The following is a 22,864-nucleotide window of genomic DNA, read 5'->3' as shown; positions in this document are numbered from 1 at the left end:
ATGGCTTCAAGTAGTTGTTTGCATGCAACAGCGAGCATACCCTAGTACACTGCTTCAAAAGATGTGCTAAACTTGATGAGGGTACCCGAGCAAAGGGCATGATAAAATGAAAAAGTCATGGTTGCCTACTGCAACCAAGGAAGACTCCAGTTTGTGACAACTACTTGTACCACTGAACCTGGATTTCCAAGGTTGAGAGTGGCTTTTTGCACACGTTTCTCTTGCACAATGTTTCACTGTCATTATCGATGCAACAGACAACCAAAAAGCTGCCATCTTTTTTTGTCTGACCAAATGAACTGAATTAGTGCAGACAACTAGTGCAGATAATAGACTGCCTTCATACTATTCTTTTAATTATTGCATCCTCTAAATCTTCATTTTCATTGTAACATATAAGATTGTTGATACCTTGAAATTCTTAGAAGTTTCTAACTTGAAGTGGTGAAATCATTTTCACTCTTTGCATTTCTGGCATCTTAATGCAGTTGAGCATAAAAAATTCTAAATTGTCTTGCTGCTTATTTCTCGCAAACTATTAGTGGCAAAAATCACTGCTTTTAGAACACACAAATGTTGCTATTTTAAAAACTGTTCACTCTAAGCACAGTGTAGTGGCTAACGGCCACAAAGTTCCCTCAACTGACATTAGTTGGAAACTGTTTGGCAACTGTCTCTGTTCCAGTTAACTGGCACAGTGTCCCAAATAAATGAAGTGAATCCCAGCTATTTTCTCGAATGTCTTGTTCTTTAAGAATCGTCCCAAATAAGTATCTGCCCTGACCCAATTAACCGGAATCCACCGTATTGTAAAAAGGATGGGATTACTGTGAGAGGGGCAGAAGGGCATAGATTGTGAGGTTCTTGTGGGACATTCTAGAACCAAAATGCACTATTTAAAAATAATAATATTCCATCTTCTCAAGACATTCAAGATATTATTTCAACCAGTATATTGTAACTTTTTTTTTTAACTCCAGCAAATGCAAACCTAACCCCTTATCCAATCTTTCTTGACAAGGCAACCTGCCCATTTCTGGTATTTGTCTAGTAAACCTCTCAACTGCTTCAATGCTTTCTTTATACAAACAGACAATTTGTACTGTCCAGTTCTGCACTCGGCAGTGCCCTATATAACTAAAGCTTGTATTATTTCTCTATTCAGTCCTCCCTGTAATGGTAACATGGGTAACTTAATTACTTGCAGCACCTAAGTGTTAACATTTTTTAATGCGCATTAGATGCCCAAATTCAATGCTGCTCAGTGCTGTATAATCTCACCATTTAGATGATACTCTTAATTTTTTTTTATTGCCAAAATAGATTATTTCTTTTTTTTTTTTTTTTAAACACACGTTATGCATAGGTTGCCAGCATTTTGCCCATCATTTACCCAGTCTATGTCCATTTGTATTTTCTTATGCACTGTTCAGGTTTGGTTTCTTACCCATATTTCATCAAGTATTATCCAATTATTTTGTGTAAATTAAGTCTACGTTGTGACCTTACACCTTACTGTCTATTTGCACTGTACTTTTCCTGTGCTGTAACTCTTAATTCTGCACTCTATTATCGTTTTACCTTGTATTACCTCAGTACACCATTGTAATGAACTGGTCTGTATGTAACACAAGTTTTTCATTGTTCAGTATATTTAACAATAATAAAACAGTTATTAAACATTATTTAAATTATAAAAGTTTGAGATATTAGTGAAGATCCCTGTAGCACAGCACTCATTCCACCTTTACAGCCAGAGCACTCCATTTATGAGACTTCCTATTGGTCAGCCAATTTATCCATATCAATGTGCTAATTTCCTGAGGAGCTTTCATCTTTCACAGTAATATAGAAGCATAGAAACATAGAAAATAGGTGCAGGAGTAGGCCATTCGGCCCTTCGAGCCTGCACCACCATTCAGTATGATCATGGCTGATCATCCAACTCAGAACCCTGCACCAGCCTTCCCTTCATACCCCCGATCCCTTTAGCCACAAGGGCCATATCTAACTCCCTCTTAAATATAGCCAATGAACTGGCCTCAACTGTTTCCTGTGGCAGAGAATTCCACAGATTCACCACTCTCTGTGTGAAGTTTTTCCTTATCTCGGTCCTAAAAGGCTTCCCCTTTATCCTCAAACTGTGACCCCTCGTTCTGGACTTCCCCAACATCGTGAACAATCTTCCTGCACCTAGCCTGTCCAATCCCTTTAGGATTTTATACGTTTCAATCAGATCCCTCCTCAGTCTTCTAAATTCCAACGAGTATAAACCTAGTTCATCCAGTCTTTCATCATATGAAAGTCCTGCCATCCCAGGAATCAATCTGGTGAACCTTCTTTGTACTCCCTCTATGGCAAGGATGTCTTTCCTCAGATTAGGGGACCAAAACTGCACACAATACTCCAGGTGTGGTCTCACCAAGGCCTTGTACAACTTCAGTAGTACCTCCCTGCTCCTGTACTCGAATCCTCTTGCTATAAATGCCAGCATACCATTCTCCTTTTTCACCGCCTGCTGTACCTGCATGCCCACTTTCAATGACTGGTGTATAATGACACCCAGGTCTCGTTGCACCTCCCCTTTTCCTAATCGGCCACCATTCAGATAATCTGTTTTCCTGTTTTTGCCACCAAAGTGGATAACTTCACATTTATCCACATTAAATTGCATCTGCCATGAATTTGCCCACTCACCTAACCTATCCAAGTCACCCTGCATCCTCTTAGCATCCTCCTCACAGCTAACACTGCCGCCCAGCTTCGTGTCATCCGCAAACTTGGAGATGCTGCATTTAATTCCTTCATCCAAGTCATTTCTATATATTGCAAACAACTGGGGTCCCAGCACTGAGCCTTGCGGTACCCCACTAGTCACTGCCTGCCATTCTGAAAAGGTCCCGTTTATTCCCACTCTTTGCTTCCTGTCTGCCAACCAATTCTCTATCCACATCAATACCTTACCCCCAATACCGTGTGCTTTAAGTTTGCACACTAATCTCCTGTGTGGGACCTTGTCAAAAGCCTTTTGAAACTCCAAATATACCACATCCACTGGTTCTCCCCTATCCACTCTACTAGTTACATCCTCAAAAAATTCTGAGATTCGTCAGATACGATTTTCCTTTCACAAATCCATGCTGACTTTGTCCGATGATTTTACCGCTTTCCAAATGTGCTGTTATCACATCTTTGATAACTGACTCTAGCAGTTTCCCCACCACCGATGTTAGGCTAGCCGGTCTGTAATTCCCTGGTTTCTCTCTCCCTCCTTTTGAAAAGCGGGGTTACATTAGCCACCCTCCAATCCTCAGGAACGAGTCCAGAATCTAAAGAGTTTTGAAAAATTATCACTAATGCATCCACTATTTCTTGGGCTACTTCCTTAAGCACTCTGGGATGCAGACCATCTGGCCCTGGGGATTTATCTGCCTTTAATCCCTTCAATTTACCTAACACCACTTCCCTACTAACATGTATTTCCCTCAGTTCCTCCATCTCACTGGACCCTCTGTCCCCTACTATTTCCGGAAGATTATTTATGTCCTCCTTAGTGAAGACAGAACCAAAGTAGTTATTCAATTGGTCTGCCGTGTCCTTGCTCCCCATAATCAATTCACCTGTTTCTGTCTGTAAGGGACCTACGTTTGTCTTAACCGATCTTTTTCTTTTCACATATCTATAAAAGCTTTTACAGTCAGTTTTTATGTTCCCTGCCAGTTTTCTCTCATAATCTTTTTTCCCTTCCTAATTAAGCCCTTTGTCCTCCTCTGCTGAACTCTGAATTTCTCCCAGTCCTCAGGTGAGCCACTTTTTCTGGCTAACTTGTATGCTGCTTCTTTGGAATTGATACTATCCCTAATTTCCCTTGTCAGCCACGGGTGCACTACCTTCCTTGATTTATTCTTTTGCCAAATTGGGATGAACAATTGTTGTAGTTCATCCATGCGATCTTTAAATGCTTCCCATTGCATATCCACCGTCAACCCTTTAAGTGTCATTTGCCAGTCTATCTTAGCTAATTCATGTCTCATACCTTCAAAGTTACCCTTCTTTAAGTTCAGAACCTTTGTTTCTGAATTAACTATGTCACTCTCCATCTTAATGAAGAATTCCACCATATTATGGCCACTCTTACCCAAGGGGCCTCTCACAACAAGATTGCTAATTAACCCTTCCTCATTGCTCAATACCCAGTCTAGAATAGCCTGCTCTCTAGTTGGTTCCTCGACATGTTGGTTCAAAACACCATCCCGCATACATTCCAAGAAATCCTCTTCCTCAGCACCTTTACCAATTTGGTAATCATTAGTATGGTATCATATCAAATACAAGTTTCCCTTTGTCTGTCCTGACGAAGGGTTCTGGCCCGAAACGTCGACCGATCTTTTCCACAGATGCTGCCCGACCTGCTGAGTTCCTCCAGCGTGTTGTGAGTGTTGCTTTTCCCTTTATCTGCAGCACATGTTAAGAAAAGCCAAACTGCACTTCTCTTTAACAAACTATGCTAGTCTTGTGTGACTATCCAAAGACTTTAAGCTGCTCTATTGCTTCTAACATTTTCCCTCAGACCAAAGTTAAGCCATCTAAGAACTTTATTCTGAAAGCCTACCTACTTGTTTAGATGCTTTCCTCAATGCACTGAGTAGGAAGGCTTCTGCTTGCAAGCTTCCTAATTCCCAGCAGCTCAAAGCAAGATGCTGGGATTGTTTTAGTATAGAATTCCAGTTTTTGTAACATCTAAAATGCCAATTTCTCTTGTTTTAGGGAATGATAAAAACAGTAAAGTCGGGGCCAAAGAAGAAGATGAAGTCTGGTGTTGACTCTTTATAAACATCAAAAAAAGTAATATGACATTCAGGACAAGCACTAAACTGCACAAACCATGGGTAAAATCCACCACTGGTGTTTTTAAATTACTGACAACTTTGAAATAGCCAGGTCTTATTGTGTGATTTGTTTATTGTCAAAGTTAGCCCTTTCAAGTGTTAACTGCTTTAAAGACAGTGGCAAAGACTAGACCACAATTAAAGATGCAAAACTGTCATCAAACTGGAAGTGTTGCAGAACTAGCTTGTAACTAAATTGAAAACTGAATAAATGGGCACTGCGTGTGTGTGAAGAAATTCCTATATTTCCATCTTTGGTGGATGAAACTTTGTTACCTTCATGACATAAATCTACTATGTATGTGGTTTGCTCCTAGATAGGCAGGACAGCAAGTCACTAAGATGAGCTTGTGTTGATTGCAATCAACAATGTTGAACACTGCATTTTACAGTGCTCGCATTTTTAATTTAACTGCAGTTGAGTACCCCTCAGTTGGTATTAACACAACTAACTGTTCAGTTTTCTCAGGTACAATCTTGATGGCTCTCAGTGCCTATGGGATAAACTCTCTACTTAAATTGAAACTTTTTTGGCACATATGTATTGGAAATGTAAACACTGCAGTATCAAAATGAAAGGTCTGCTTTTCAGTTTTCATGTTTGTACAAGAGGATGTAATGCGTTGTTGAGTTCAGAAATAATGTCAGCAGAGCGGAGTCTGGAGTGTGGTACTACAGGAAAAACTAAAGTCTTAAGAAAATGAAAGCTGGCTGTTTATTGCTGCAATGAGCTGTGAAAAGGGCTGAACATTGTGTCTTTTATGCAAGGAGGTCATACAGTTCATCAGTGCCCTGAGACCATTTTCTGCTTCAAACTCCTGCCAAAGGAAATCCTTGTGACCCATTGCAGCTCATTTTCAGTAATTGTTGATGTCTATTTGAACGTCGATACTTTGAGTCATTCAGTTTGTCGGCAACTTCCATTTGTACTCATGCAATTTGTAATCAAAGAAGAACCCATGAAACAGGATAGAAATGGTACATCAGTAGCTTGAGCAGATAATCGAGCTCCAATCTAAATACTGTTAAAAGTAGTACCTGTTTCTTTTTGTCAGATATTTGAATCTTTCCTCATAACTCTTAACATACTGATATTGTCAGATTGATATTGTTAGGCACCTAGGATTAAATCTCAGTAGAAATTCTTTAAATCCAATCTGTGTCAAAACAGTAATCACGACCAGTATTTTAAATTGTTTCCAAGCCAGGTAACTTGTATCTAAATTTAAAATGTCTATGCATATTTCTAAATGTCTATATATTAAAATGTATATTTTCACTTTCCAACCGTTGTACTACTGAAAAATAAATATGACTACCCTAACCTATAAATCCCCTTTCCACTAAGTCTAATGTTATTGGTGCTACATATACAGTACACTATTTCCCTACATTTCAGTGTAGTTTGTACGATAACAAGTGTTAATGCTGAAGTGATGGACAAAAACCTTGTGATAAATCATTAAGTCCTTTTTGGATAGGTAAATAGTGCCACTGGAGTGCTGCCATGAAGACTGGGAATAATGCAGCAGGCTGCCTGTTTAATATTTCATGTGCTTTTGTTACAAATTGGTGTGGTTCAATAATGTATTAATATACAGAAGAGGAGTAAAGCACAATGGATTTCCCAGCACAACGTCTGGAATGAAATGTGTTGGACAGTCATTTTTTGACACTCAGTTGAGTTGAATTGCTATTGAAACTTTGAAGATTAATGGAGAGAAGCAGGATTCATTTAAACTATACGTTTTTATGAAATGTAGCAGAATACATAGCAAATGTGAAGCTCCCCTTGATCAAATTGTGTACTTGACATCACAAGGGAGTTAGTGTGTCACTTAAAATCCTGCTATGTATTCATTCTTGATAACCCTGTCTCTTCTATTTTGTTGTTATAAGATATCCATTGTTTCTTAATCCTTTACTGAGTGGTCTTTTAAATTTTGCTTTCAGAATAAAAGTTGTTGGCTATTAGTATTTTATACCTTGCCTTTTTTTAAACATGTCCTGATTTTATGCAATTGTGTCCAGTAAAAGCTAACTTGGTTAAGACAAAATAACCTTGAATTGGTATGTTTCCTGTGTGGTCACAATTTGATGGTCCAGAAATAACTTGACCATGCTCATCTCAGCTAGCTATGCTATTGTCTTGCTAGACCACCAGATGGCACCACCATGGTTGAAAATTGAAGAAGGGACAGGAAGCAGTGTCATCTGGGGTGTTAATTAATTGCTCATTTGCCTAACAATTGAAATGTACAAAATACCATTTGCAGCAGTGCAATGTCTCTTCAATCTTTAAGATTTGTTTCATTGTTTCCAATGAGAAAGAGGTCCTATAGGCTTCCTTTGAAAGAAACTTTTGCATATTAGGAATTGCATGTTTTGAGTACAAGATCTAAAAATTGCAAGGGAATCCTGTGGAAGGCAGAGTTTCACAGTTGCTTGCGATTCTTCCAACGTGTTTTTGCTATAAGTTTTCTTACTGAGTTTTGTTTTCTTCATCTACAATGCAGCTAAGTACAAAGCAGCAACAACAAAAGTGTTAAAGATTTGAACCTGGGAAGCCATGTGAATATTCCCAGGAATGCCTAGAGTGAGCCATTGAAACAACCCAATGCTCTCCCTCCAAGGCAGTTTTGAAAGCTAAAAACAAATCTTAATAATTGTGGTAGCATTGTCATTCAGTACTGTATCTTGGAAATTACTTTTATGCAATCACTTTGTACATGAAGTTTGGCTTGTAACTTTAATTTCCTCCCTTAGGATAATGAGATGCTTACCTTTTTGTTTGTTTTGTTCTGTGCCTTTGCAAGCCTTGGCACACAACTACAATGGAGCCTCTAGCCTGGAGCCTGTCTCAGACATTTGCTCCTGATAGATATTTGGATTGGGAGAGGCTGCTAATACTTGGTCTCTATAATGAGCAACTTCAGAATAAAAGCCAGTCAGAGACCACTAGAAGAAAACTCTCTAAATTTTTCTTATGGTACAAGAGGAACTCAAGTTTTGGTAAGTTTGGAATTTAATTTGGGTGTTGAATGACAGTTGACTTCTGCAGAGGAACCTTGTGCCATGTGCACCATATGAAAGTGACCTTCATATTCAATGACTTTGTCAATCAGTTCTTTTGCTGTTGACCCATTCCATTCCATCGTCTACCTTTCCTGAAAAGATGTGTTCAATTTGCTGTCTTTGCAGTTGCCCTTGGGCATCACATACAAGTTGCCATTTGATTTGCCTGGGTTGTTAGGCTCTCAATGCAAATGTGTAGCTGGATATGTGTAGTTCGTTACTCATTCAATATCTAGTAAGTCAGTTCAAATCTTCAACCAGCTTTTTCTACCTGACCAATTGGTAGAACTATTAAACTATTTCATCCTTTCCCATATTCATGTTTTATTTTACTTCTAGATATTGAACTTCAAAAATGTACTTGGTGCAGCTTAAAATTCTCGTATGTGAGAAAAGTGATACATTGAATTCCCTGCTTGAATACACAAAAGATCACACAATGCTATTTTAGTAATGGAGAACCTTCCCCAATGCCTCCTAAATATTTTCCACTGAATGTTGGCAAAACATACTCAATTGATTATCAGATTTTAAAACAAGTACAGGAACAACAAACCAAGGTGTATGGGTCACACATTACAGTGCAGGGACAGCTCAAGAAAGTATGAGTCTTAAAGTAATACAGCATAGAAACCAGACCTTCAGCCCTGACATCTGAGCCAACCATCATGTACCCATCTATACTAATCCCATTTGCTCAGTAGCTATTTGTGCTTTAGCTATTTAAATTCCTGTCCCATCTTGTCAAATGTTATGAGGGTACCTATTGCTGTCAAGAAACTCCTTGCCATCTGAGCCAGATTGAATCCACCCTTTGGATGAAAAACCTATTTCCTCAGTATCTCTCAACCTTGTACATCACTCATCTAAAATAATGCCTTGCAAAAACTTCCTAAACAACTCTCTATTAATAGCCCTTGTAATCTTTTAAACTTTTCAGGTTTTTCCCCTCTCAACAGCATCTGCTCAAGGGAATACAAACCCATCCTTTCTGGTCTTGTTTCATAACCTGAAGCATTCCATCCCAGGCAACAGCCTGATGAATTAACTCTGCACATTTTCCAGTACAATCATGCTCTTCTGACTGGAATTGGACACAACTGTGACCCAAGCAAAATTAAATGAAGTTATACCATGCCATCAGTACTCTGGTATTCCATATACACCAGTTGATGAAGGCAAGCATCAGCATGCCCTTTTTTCTTAATTGGGGTGTGAAGAAAAACAATAAGGAATCAGGAGTTGGAAGCAGAGTACAAAAGCAAGGGGGTTAAGTCTATGTCTAGTCCAGGGGCTCTCAACTTTTTTTATGCTATGGACCAAAACCATTAGGTAAGAGGTCAGTGGACTCCCAGGATGGGAACCCCTGCTCTAGAAATTGGAATATAGTATTTGTAATGAAACCATCAAATTCTAGTTGTGTTTTAGGGAAAATGCGAAGTCCTTGGAGACATTCTAGGAAAAATCCTACTAGATAATCCTGAGAAAGAGACTTCGCCAGTCCTGATGAAGGATCTTGGCCCGAAACGTCGACTGTACCTCTTCCTAGAGATGCTGCGTTCACCAGCAACTTGACAACTGGGTTCAGATCTAGAAGATAATAAGTTTAGGGCAATTGGAGGAAAAAATACTTGAGATTGTGCAAGAAGAGCCATTTTCATTCTGAAGTGAATATAGACACAGAACAGCACAGGAACAGGCCGTGCCTGACTGTATTTTACATATCACCAAAAGCTGCCGTTAATCAGGCCCTCGTAATATTGAATGGTGCCATCTTTAAACAAGAAGCAGCCTACCTTGTTGACTTTCAATCAGGCTTGTTCAAAGAAATCTACCCAATTATCATCAATATATAATATGTGCCACCAGGGGCCCTAACACAATTACCACTGCTATACTATGATTAGGAATGCCTACCTATCCATGCCTAGACTGCATTTCAGGAAATCTGATCACTTGGCTGAACTTCTACCCGTGTACAGACAGAGGCTAAAGAACAAGACTCCAGAGATAAATAATGAGGTAGTTGCAGAAGGCGGAGGAGTGGCTGCGAGATCGCTTCGAGTTGGATTGGGTTGTGTTCAAGGACTCTTCGTATGATCTGAATGAAAAACAGTCAGACAGGTGTGTCCTCACAAAATCATTGTCTTCCCAAACAGACACCCTGGATGAACCATGAGACTGGCAATACACTGAGGGCTAGATCAGTTGCATTCCGGTCTGATGACCACGTACAGTACAAGAGGTGCAGGTATGATCTCTGGAGAGCCATCTCACATGTGAAATGGCAATTCAGGGCCAAAGTTGAATCACTGAAGAATGCTTCACAGCTGTGGTGGGTCTTGAAAGCTATTACCTCCTACAAAGTAAAACCAAGCAACATAGGTGACAACAAGGCTTTACTCCCAGATCAGTTCAATGCCTTTTATGCTTGCTTTCACCATGAAAACATGGAGGAACCTTCACAAATTCTCACAGCCACAATGACCTTGTGATTCTGAGAGTCAGGCCTATGTGAATGCATCCTTCAGGAGGGTGAACCCACAGAAAGCATCTGACCCAGATGAGACACCTGGCCAAGTACTAAAGAGGTTTGCTGATCAACTGATGGGACTGTTCACCAATATCTTTAATCTCTTGCTTCAGCAGTCTGAGGTACCCTCCTGTTTCAAGCAGGTTTCAATTATACCGGTGCCTAAGAAGAATGTGGTATCCTGCCTCAATGACTATCACCCAGTTGTATTCACATCCACTATGATGAATTGTTTTTTAGTGGTTGATGAAACGTATCAAGTCCTACCTGAGAGGCATCTTGAATCTATTCCAATATGTCTGCCATCACAGTAGGTCCACAGTGGATGCCATTTCATTCGCTCTTCGCTCAACCCTGGAATGCCTGAACAGTGAAGATACATACAACAGGATACCCTTTATCAACTGCAGCTTGGCACTGAAAACTATCATCCTCTCAAAACTAATCAAAAGGCTGCAGTACTTGGCCTTGATACCTCTTTAGAGACATAGAAAACCTACAGAACAATACAGGCCCTTTGACCCACAAAGCTGTACCTTACCCTAGAACTACCTAGGCTTACCCATAGCCCTCTATTTTTCTAAACTCCATATACCTATCCAGAAGTCTCTTAAAAGACCCTATCGTTTCCACCTCCACCACTGCCGCTGGCAGCCCATTCCACGCACTCACCACTCTCTGCATCAAAAAAAACTTACCCCTGACATCTCCTCTGTACCTGCTTCCAAGCACCTTAAAACTATGCCCTCTCGTGCTAGCTGTTTCAGCCCTGGGAAAAAGCCTCTGACTATGCACACGATCAACCCCTCTCATTATTTTGTACATTTTTATCAGGTCACTTCTCATCCTCCATCACTCCAAGGAAAAAAGGCCGAGTTCACTCAACCTATTCTCATAAGGCATGCTCCCCAATCCAGGCAGCGTCCTTGTAAATCTCCTCAGCTCCCTTTCTATGGTGTCCACGTCCTTCCTGTAGTGAGGTGACCAGAATTGAGCACAGTACTCCAAGTGGGGTCTGATCAGGGTCCCATATAGCTGCAACATTACCTCTCAGCTTTTAAACTCAATCCCATGGTTTATGAAGGCCGAAGCACCATATGCCTTCTTAACCACAGAATCAACTTGCATAGCAGCTTTGAGTGTCTTATGGACTCAGACCCCAAGATCCCTCTGATCCTCCACACTGCCAAAAGTCTTAACATTAATACTATATTCTGCCATCATATTTGACCTACCAAAATGAACCACCTCACACTTATCTGGGTTGAACTCTCTCTGCCACTTCTCAGCCCAGTTTTGCATCCTATCAATGTCCCACTGTAACCTCTGACAGCCCTCCACGCTATTCACAATACCCCCAACCCTTGTCATCAGCAAATTTACTAACCCATCCCTCCACTTCCTCATCCAGGTCATTTATAAAAATCACTAAGAGTAGGGGTCTCAGGACTTCCGGGGTTGAGTATGGTGTGAGTATGGCTCCCGATTTTTATTGAAAAACTATCCGTTTATCTTTGCTGTATGCTCGAGATAACTGAATATTTACCATTGTGAGCAACGCGGGACATAGCTGGACATTGAAATGGCAAGTAGGATGTACCTTCGATGTAAAACTGGGGAAAAAGATAGCGGAGCCTCGAGCAAGAGGGCTGATGTTACAGTAATGGCGCCGTTGCACGCTGCTGGACCTGGACCCGAACCTGCGCTACCCGATGACTTGGAGAGGCTTCGTTTAGTACTTGTTACTGACATGCCGCAAGTGGTGCATTCTGCCCTAAAAAGAGAACTTTATCACCAGTGAATGCTACCATGGAACAAATTATGTGTTCTTACGAGTCACACGACGAACGCACTCGTGGGGTTGAAGATGGCCTGAATGATTACAGTGACCGACTGGTGAGCACTGAAGCCGCCATTGCAGCATTGCAGAGCGAAAACGCATTTCTGAAGGGAAGGCTAGATGACCTCAAAAATCGGTCGCAGAGATCCAATTTGAGAGTGGTCGGCATTACTGAAAATTTGGAAGGTTCAGACCCTGTTAAATGTATGGCCGAGTTTTTTCCCAAGGCCTCTCGTACTTTTGACTGCTCACCGAGTCAGACGTAAACCATCCGGTGTCTCTGGAGCCAAGCAAACGAGACCAAGAACGTTCCTGGTTCTCTTTCACTCTTTTCAAGATAAGCAACGCATCATCAATAGACGGAAGCAGGAGCTGTGTTTCCGCGGACACCGCGTGTTTTTTAATGAAGATTTTAGTGCGGAGCTGGGTAACAAGCGAGCAGCTTTCAAGGAAGTGAAATCCCTGCTTTACGGGAAAGGGGTCAGGTTTGGTCTCTTGTATCCTGCCCAGCTCCGGTTCATGCATGAAGGTAAAAAGCATTATTTCAATACACCAGAGGCGGCCAAAGAGTTTTACCATTCGCGCTGGGGAGAAGAACGAGAAGAGCAGTGACTTTTTTTTAGGTTATTCGTGCAGCATGGAAGGGGAGGCAAACTATTAATTTTCACAATCCACTTCTTTGTTCATTTTTTCCAGTTTAATTTATGGAACGCGATCGGGTCGAACTGCTATGCTGCCGAAACTGACTAACAAAAACTTTCAACCAGCAAAATGTAAATATTTGGGATTTGTATCTCGGGCGTTTAAGTTGACTAGTGTTTTTTTTTGTTTTTAATGCTTAGCTTGACCTGTGTCATCTTTAGCCTATATGTTATATTAAAGCTAGTATAAGTGATAGGATAAATTTTGAGGGGAGCCACCCTAGATTAGATTGAAAGTTGGGCTGTATGGGGAACGCCTTGGAAGTTTTTTGTTGGGTACTGCCTGCGATCATCCTCAATTGGGGAGGTAGATCTAGGTTTCGGGGGTTAATTGGGTTTTTTTGTTTGTATAAAGGGGTGGGGGGAGTGTTTTGGGGGATTACCATGGCAGTTTATTCTTTTGTGTGTTACAGATTGATCAGACTTTCTTTTCATTGTGCGTTATTGTGTGCAACTTACGCCCTCACACTGTTTTGGATTGTAGGCCCTGTGTGTCTTTTGATATGGTTAACATGAATGCTGCTGATGGAGGCCACCCTGTGAGGTTTATTTCTTGGAATGTAAAGGGGCTCAATGGTCCAGTTAAAAGAGCTAAAGTTTTCTCTCATCTGAAACAATTAAAAGCAGATATACTATTTCTACAAGAGACACATTTAAGAGTGGAGGCCCATAATAGACTTCGTAAAGCATGGATTAGTCAGGTTTTTCATTCCAGATTTAATAGTAGGTCCAGGGGGGTGGCAATATTAATCACCAAAAGAATGCAGTTCACACCGTCTGATGTAATCAGTGACCCTGATGGTCGCTTTATTATAGTCTCTGGCTCTCTCTTTCAGATACCTGTTATTTTGGTGAATGTTTATGCTCCTAATTGGGACGATGTCCAATTTGCAAATAAGGTTTTGTCATTAATACCTAACCTGAATACACATAAACTAATCTTTTCCAGAGATTTGAACTATGCTATTAACCCACTGCTTGATAGGTCTTGCCCTAGGGGAACATTTTCTGGTATGGCAAAGGCCTTCTCGATGTTTATGCAACAAAATGGTTATATGGATCCTTGGAGATTTTTGAGTCCATCAGTTAGGCAATTCTCTTTCTTTTCTCATGTTCACCACTCCTATTCCAGGCTAGACTATTTCTTTATAGATAACTCCTTAATACCAATGATTAGACAAATTGAATACACTGCTATAGTTATATCTGATCACTCACCCGTGAAACTGGACCTATGTTTTCCTTTAAACGTTAGAGAACGGCCTCTGTGGAGACTTAACCCCCTTTTGCTTTCTAATGAGAAATTTTGTAGTTACATATCGGCTAACATTTTTATTCATTTTTTTGTAGTTATATATCGGCTAACATTTTTAACAAGCTTATTCTTCGAGACTAACAAAACTGAGTCGGTATCATACTCTTTATTTTGGGAAACTTTAAAAGCTTACTTGAGGGGTCAAATAATATCTTATACTTCACATGCCAATAAAGAGCGTAGGAAGGAAATGCAAGTGTTATTGCAATCTATTTTGGACCTGGATAGAAAATACCCTGAGGCACCCACTGCAGAATTATATAAAAGCCGGGTTGATTTGCAAGCGAAGTTTAATCTTCTATCTACAAACCTATCAGAACAATTAATTCTTAAGATACGTGGCCTCTATTATGAATATAGTGACAAGGCGAACCGGTTTATGGCTCATCAGTTGAAACGTCAAGCTGCATCACGACTTATTCCCCAGATAACAGACACGCACCAGAACTTGACAAGCAGTCCAAAAGAGATTAATAACATCTTTGCAACTTTTTATTCCTCTCTGTATGTCTGAGTTCCCCTCAGATAAAACAAATATGGAATGTTTTTTAGATAATTTGGAAGTACCAACTGTTGAACCAGAGAAGGTGGAGAACCTAGATCGGGCTCTTGGGCAGGAAGAGATTAATAATACCATTATGGCTATGCAGAGTGGTAAGTCTCCAGGTCCTTATGGTTATCCAATAGAATTTTATAAGAAATTTAAGGATAGGCTCATACTGGTCCTTCTAGAAGTGTTTCAGGAATCTTTGGAGAACGGCTCCTTACCCCCTGCTCTTTCAGGGGCAGCGATTTCACTACTTCTTAAAAAGGACAAGGACCCGACTCAATGTGGATCATATTGCCCCATCTCACTTTTGAATGTAGATGTGAAAATTTTGGCTAAAGTGCTTGCATGCTGTTTAGAACGTCCCCTTCCCAAGATAATTTCAGACGATCAAACAGGTTTTATTAAAAATCGCTATTCTTTTTTTAATATCCGTCGACTGGCTGATGTGGTTTATTCACCCAGTGCTTCTCCAAGTCCAGAGGTTGTTATCTCCTTGGACATGGAGAAGGCGTTTGATAGAGTGGAGTGGGTATACTTGTTTAGTGTTTTGAAGAAATTTCGATTTGGCAGAATATTTATAGCTTGGGTTAAGCTATTATACCACTCACCTTTAGCATGTATACAGACAAATTATTTTCGATCTGACTATTTCCCATTAACACGTGGCACTCGCCAAGGCTGCCCACTGTCCCCTCTTCTTTTTGCAATTGCAATTGAGCCTCTTTCTATTGCACTTAAGTCAACTACATTATTTCAAGGTGTTAGAAAAGGGGACATGGAACACCGTGTTTCCCTATATGCTGATGACCTCTTACTTTATGTTAGTGACCCTGTAGGTAGTAGTCCTGCTATTGTGTCATTATTAGGTCAATTTGGAGCCTTCTCTGGCTATAAACTGAACTTTCAAAAAAGCAAATGCTTTCCTATTAATAACTTGGCCTTACAGATCTGACAGGAATCTTTGCCTTTTCCTTTATCTTGAGATGGTTTTGTATACCTAGGAATACATATTACTCAACACACATAAAAGTTGCTGGTGAACGCAGCAGGCCAGGCAGCATCTCTAGGAAGAGGTGCAGTCTAGAGATGCTGCCTGACCTGCTGCGTTCACCAGCAACTTTTATGTGTGTTGCTTGAATTTCCAGCATCTGCAGAATTCCTGTTGAATACATATTACTCGCTCTTTTACATCTCTGTTTGAAGCTAACTACAGGCCTCAGGTTAGCCAAATGAAGGCTGATTTCGAGAGATGGCGCAGTTTACCCCTTACTATAGCTGGGAGAATTCAGTCAGTGAAAATGACTATACTTCCTAGATTTCTTCATTTGTTTCAGTGTTTGCCAGTTTTCTTACCTAAGTTATTTTTTAAATCAGTCGACCAAGCTATAACCTCCTTTATTTGGGAAAATAAGGTCCCAAGGGTTAATAAGCACACTCTCCAAAGAGGTCGTGACGTAGGTGGAATGGGTCTTCCCTGCTTTATTCATTATTACTGGGCACCGAACATTCAAAGAGTATTATCTTGGCTCCACTGGCCAAATATAATCTGGTGCCTGCTTGAGTCACGGTCTTGCCACTCCTCGTCTCTCTACCATTGAAATCCTCTCAGTTCACATCTAACCCGGTCGTGCTGTTCACCCTCAAAACTTTTAATCAATTTCGCTGCCACTATAAGTTCATATCAGCTTCAGTTTTGGGCCCCATTCATAAAAAACAATTTATTTCCTCCCTCCACATTCAATTCAGCTTTCAGACAATGGGGTTTGAACGGTCTTATGGGCATTAAGGATTTGTATACCTATAACATATTTGATAGTTTTGATAACCTGCGCGCCAAGTATGGCCTTCTGCATAATCATTTTTTTAAATACCTGCAGATTCGCCACTTTGTCAAGGAAAAATTTCCCTCTTTTCCTGATCTACCACCTGCTATGTTATGGGAAAAACTCACTCTTGACTTTAACAATAAAGGGCTGATCTCTGACCTATACTCTCAGCTGATATCTTTGGGAGTTCAAGATCTAAACAAAACTAAGAGTAGGTGGGAGGATGACCTCGGTATGGATCTGGTGGAGGGATATTGGGCAAAGGAATTGAATAGGGTTCATTTCTCATCATCATGTGCTAGACTGGGGTTCATACAATTTAAAGTTTTACACAGGGTACGTTTAAGTAAAGCCAGACTGGCAGACATATACCCTGGGACAGACGCTGGCTGTGACAAGTGTTCCTTCTCTCCGGCTGGTTTAGTACATGCATTTTGGTCATGCCCTCAGCTTGATGGCTATTGGGCACTGGTTTTTAAAATTATCTGTGAGGTTTTGGGGGTGACACTGTGACCTTGCCCACTTATAGCTGTATTTGGTGTGGCAGATGATGATTTGGGTTTAAATGCAAGCCAGTCGGATATCATTGCATTTACATCGCTATTGGCCCGTAGGAGAATTTTGCTGGTTTGGAAATCTGCCACTCCCCCAATTGCTGCTGCTTGGTTAGAAGATGTAATGTTTTTTCTGAAATTAGAAAAGATTAAATTCACTTTGAGGGGGTCTGTGAAAAAGTTCTATTCGAAATGGGGACCTTTCTTATCATATTTTGGGAGTCTTAAGGAATTACCTACTAGTTGAGGGCATTTGATTGTACTTGGGAAGTTGCCTCCCATTTAACACGCTTATAATTTACCTCACAGGGTGGTTGATGAATTGTAAATATGAGTGTATTTTGGATCATCTGACATGTTGCAGATGTGTGTGAGTCGTCGTCTTGAAGTAGTGTGGAGGTATGGTTGTAAAATGTCCGTACTTGTATTTGTGAATTGTTGTGTTGTAAATATATTAGCTGCCATAATATGTTCGGGGAGTTTTGTTTTGGGGGTACGATATTAAAGCAAAATGGAGGAAAATGTAATCCGTTATATATTCTGTATTGTGTCATTCCTTCAATAAAAATAAAAAATTAACAAAAAAAGAGTCGGGATCTTAGAACAGATCCCTGAGGCACACCACTGGTCACTGACCTACATGCAGAATATGACCCACCTACAACCATTTCTGTGGGCAAGCCAGTTCCACAAAGCAGTGTCCCCTTGGATCCCATGCCTCCTTACTTTCTCAATAAGCCTTGCATGGTGTACCTTATCAAATGCCTTGCTGAAATCCATATACACTATATCTGCGGCTCTTCCTTCATTAGCATGTTTAGTCACATACTCAAAAAATTCAATCAGGCTCGTAAGGCACAACTTGCCTTTGACAAACCCATGCTGACTATTCCTGATCATATTATGCTTCTCCAAATGTTCATAAATCCTGCCTTTTAGGATCTTCTCCATCAATTTCCCAACCACTGAAGTTAGACTAACTGGCCTATAATTTCCTGGGCTATCTCTACTCCCTTTCTTGAGTAAGAAAACAACATCCACAACCCTCCAATCCTCCAGAACATCTCCTGTCCTCATTGATATTGCAAAGATCATCGCCAGAGGCTCAGCAATCCCCTCCCTCACTTCCCACAGTAGCCTGGGGTACATCCTGTCTGGTCCCAGTGACTTATCCAACTTGATGCTTTCCAAAACCTCCAGCATATCCCCTTCCTTAATATCTACATGCTCAAGCTTTTCAGTCTTCTGCAAGTCATCCCTACAATTGCCAAGATCCTTTTCCGTAGTGAATACTGAAGCAAAGTGTTCATTAAGTACCTCTGCTATCTCCTCTGGTTCCATACACACTTTTCTACTGTCACATTAGTCGTATTGTCTAGCATCTTAACCTTTTGTTCTTCACATACTTGTAGAATGCCTTAGGGTTTTCCTTAATCCTGTCCGCCAAGGTCTTCTCATGGCCCCTTCTGGCTCTCCTAATTTCATTCTTAAACTCCTTCCTTATAATCTCCTAGATCTCTATCGTTACCTGTTTTTTTTAAACCTTCCTTGTGTAATTTGATCCCTGATCTCCACACTTGCAGACATCAGTCAGTTTGGATTGACAGACCCATCTTGTCCACAATCTCCATCAGCAAAGGCACACTACAAGACTGTGTACTTAGCCCCCTGCTCTATTCACTTTATACTTATTGCTGTGAGGATAAACACAACTCCGATCCTATATTTAAGTGTGCTGATGACACCAGTGTTGTTGGCCAAAGGTGGTGACAAATCAGCATCTAGGAGAGAGATTGAAAGTCTGCCTGAGTGGTGCCACAACAACAACATCTCACTCAAAGTCAGCAAGTCCAACGAGCTGAGTAGTGACTTCAGGAGAGGGAACAGGAGGTCTGTGAGTCCTCAGGGTGGAGAGGACCTCAGTGTTATCATTTCCGAGGATCTGTCCTGGACCCGGTGTACAAATGCCATTACAAAGAAAGCATGGCAGTGCCTATACTTAGAGGTTTGCCAACATTTGACATGACATCTTAAACTTTGAAAAACTTCATAGCTGTGTGGTGGAATGTACTTTGACTGGTTGCATCATGGCCTGATATATAAGCACCAATGCCCTTGAATGGGAACTCCTACAAAAAGTGATGGATACTGCTCAGTTCATCACAGGAGAGCCCTCCCCATCATTAAGCACATCTGCACAGAGTGTTGTCACTAGAAAGCTGTGTCCATCACCAAGGACCCCACCAATGTGGCCATGCTCTCTTCTTGTGGCTGCCATCAAGAAGATGCGAGCTTCGGAACCCCTGCCACCAAGTTCAGGAATAGTTATTACTCCTCAACCATCAAACTCCTGAACCAAAGAGTTCAAATGGCTTCACTGAACTTTACTTGTCCCATCATTGAAATGTTCCCACAACCAATGGACTCACCTTCAAGGTTTCTCTATCTCATGTCCTTTATATTTATTACTTATGTGTCTATTATTATTATTTTCTTTTGTACTTGTACAGTTTGTTGTGCGTAGGTTATTTGTCCATCTGGTTGGGTGCGGTCTTTCCTTAATTCTATTGTGCTTCTTGGACTTAATGTGTATGCCTGCAAGAATTCAAATTTCAGAGTTGTATACTGTACAGTATATATCTCTCTCTCACACACACACACACACACACACACACACACACACACACACACACACACACACACACACACACACACACACTTTACTTTGAACTCTGGACTGAACAAATTAAATTAATAATCACATGTCCAACTAAGCTGATCCCTTCTGCCCACACAATGTCTATATGCTTTTATTTCCTTCTCATTCATGTGTATCTAAGAGCCTCTTAAATGCCTCAATTGTATTTGCGTCTGCCACCATGCTAGGCAGTACATCCTAGGCACCACTATACACAATATTTTAAAAATAAAAGTCATAGGACTATCTTCCACATCTCCTTTGAATCTAATCCCTCACCTTAAATGGTATTTGACCTTTCAACCCTGGAAAAAGATGTTTGCTGCCTACATGATGGCAAGAACATTGACTTGTACAACTTCCATCAATGCCCCTCCTCCCCTTTGTAGCCCATCACATTTATTTATTTATTTATTTATTTATTTATCCATCCCTTTTTTTTTTCCCTCTGTCCCTCTCACAATAACTCCTTGCCTGCTCTCCATCCTCTGGGCTCCCCTACCCCTTTCTTTCTCCCTAGGCCTCCCGCCCCACGATCCTCTCCCTTCTCCAGCCTTGTATCCCTTTTGCCAATCGACTTTCCAGCTCTTGGCTCCATCCCTCCCCCTCCCGTCTTCTCCTATCATTTTGGATCTCCCCCTCTCCCTCCCACTTTCAAATCTCTTACTATCTCTTCTTTCAGTTAGTCCTGACGAAGGGTCTCGGCCCGAAATGGTGACTGTACCTCTTCCTAGAGATGCTGCCTGGCCTGTGTGTGTTGCTGGAATTTCCAGCGTCTGCAGATTTCCTCGTGTTTGCTGCCTACATCTATGTCTCTCACAAAACCCCTATCACATTTTCTCAGCCTGTTCTGCTCAGAAGTAAACAACCTCTCCTTATAGCTCATAGCAAACCTCTCCAAGGCCTTTACATCAGGGATTCTCAACCTTTTTTAGGCCATGGACCAATGCCATGAACCAATACCATTAATCAAGGGGTCCCTGGACCCCAGGTTGGGAACCCCTCCTCTACATCTGTCCTGTAATGGAGTGAACAGAACTGAATACAATACTCCAGATGTAGCCTAGCTAAAATTTCTGAAGCTGCAACAAAGCTTCCTTACTCTAGAACTCAATTCAACTAATAAAGTTGATAATAATGCCATATGCCCACTCTCTACATCTAAATTCACTGCCGAAATGGGTGATGGTAGCAAATTCATGTACTGTACTTCCAAACAGGTGTTTGGAGGGAAAAAAATTGCATGAATAAGTCAGTGGTGGATAAGGGACAGATTATAGAGAGCCAGTACAAGCTCCTTGGAACCATTACATTATCCTTTTCTGTCCTACGTGCACAATTCTGTCAAAACTGAAACCTTTGTTATCTGAGCTGCTTTAATTTTGATTTATGTGAAAGGCAGACCCAACTTTCATCAGGTTGCTGCTGAATATTTTTGATAGCTGATTATATCAAGCAAAAGCTAAAAAGGCAAAGACACAGATCTGTTCAGATATTTATTTAAATGGTTGTACTTTGTATTATTTAAATACATTTGGCCAGGCGACTGAAAGTATTTATATACCAGCCTTTCCCAATGGCAGCATTCTTGCCTCTGCTTTGAATTCGAGTCACGCTTCCAAGACATGAGCACAAATATCTGAGCTGGCACTCCAGCACAGCACTGAGGCAGTGCTGCAGGTTTACCAGTGCTGATGAGACTCTAAACCAATGCCCTGTCTGTTCTCAGGAGATCATCAAAGATCCAATGCCACTCAGTCCTTAATGCCTTGACCTAGCTTCTGGATATTGTTCACCATAATGCATGCAAATTGGCTTTCATTTTTGGTTTAACCTGAACTATTACACATGGTAGCTGCCTCTTTGTTCTCAAGTCATGCTCGTATTTGTTTAGGGTTAAGGTAGGAGTCCGAATCCAGTCTAATATCGTGCTTCCGAAGATGAAGTATCAGTCATTGGTGGGACTAGATAAAGGCATGGATGATCAGCAAAGTATGAAACAGCAAGAAGTCTTCTGGTTCGACCTTGACTCGGGTGACTGAGATAACTGCGTAAGTGAAAAACAGTCTAGGAGTTATTGGGAGTACTTACTTTTGGATAATTTTTATTTTGTAAAATATGGCAGAAATATTATTGAATCTGAAGTACTAGGCTTCCAATAACTGTCGAATTATCTGTTGATTTTATAAGCTTCTGGGGCCATCAACCATTTTTAAATTTGCACGCAGGAGTTTCAAACAATCCAAAAGTTAGTTTGAGATGGAAAGTGCCCAGTGGTGGGTCTTTGAGAGGAATGTGAGGCAGCACTGTTAATGTGCCAGTTGAGGTTTCGCGGACATCTGAGCCAGAAGACAACTCTTGGCTGGTGATCCTGCCTCCTTGCATGTTGCAGTTTTTATTAAAAACCCTGAAAGTGCTTGATTTGGCATAAATGAAAGCACTTGGAATGTTTTAGTGGAACCTTGGTCAGCATGATTCAGCCCAAGTACTGGCACAGACAATTCATTGCTACTGCTTCTGCGCGTCTGCCTTTGGCCTGATGCACCTTCGAGCATTTGCTATGGAAAACTCTCCTTTGTAACTTCTAGTAGTTGGCTGGATGGCTGAAGGATTTTGATGGGCCCTTGTTGGAGCTTAAGTGCAGGTGTCCCAGAGATGCAGCTTCAAAAAGGCATCAACGTACATCAGTACAGCTCTGGAGCAGGCCTTTCAGCCCACAGTGTCTGTGCTGACCGTAACGCCAAAAGAAACCAACCCTTTCTGCTTGTACGTGATCCATATTCACCCATTCCCTTTGTGCTCATGTGCTTACCTAAGTGCATCTGAAACACCACCACCACGACTGCTTGCACTCTTGGCAGTCATTCCAAACACCTACCACTC

General features: G+C 41.0%; 1 protein-coding gene across 3 annotated transcripts in view; it reads left to right on the top strand.

The window, feature by feature from the left end:
* Positions 1-6,853, top strand: part of LOC140201849 (receptor expression-enhancing protein 1-like) — a 67,099-nt gene extending 60,246 nt beyond the window's left edge. For all 3 annotated transcript variants that reach the window (XM_072266573.1, XM_072266574.1, XM_072266572.1), the window contains one exon: positions 4,768-6,853. In XM_072266573.1, coding sequence (XP_072122674.1) covers positions 4,768-4,833 — 66 coding nt within the window. In that variant the 3' untranslated portion in view covers positions 4,834-6,853. The remainder of the gene's footprint in view (positions 1-4,767) is intronic.
* The last annotated feature ends 16,011 nt before the right edge of the window (positions 6,854-22,864 follow it).

Source organism: Mobula birostris, chromosome 8 (genome assembly GCF_030028105.1).
Source record: "Mobula birostris isolate sMobBir1 chromosome 8, sMobBir1.hap1, whole genome shotgun sequence".
NCBI classification, from domain to species: Eukaryota; Metazoa; Chordata; class Chondrichthyes; order Myliobatiformes; family Myliobatidae; genus Mobula; species Mobula birostris.
Note: the sequence above shows the minus strand (reverse complement) of the source record. Positions and strands in the feature narration are given on the sequence as shown.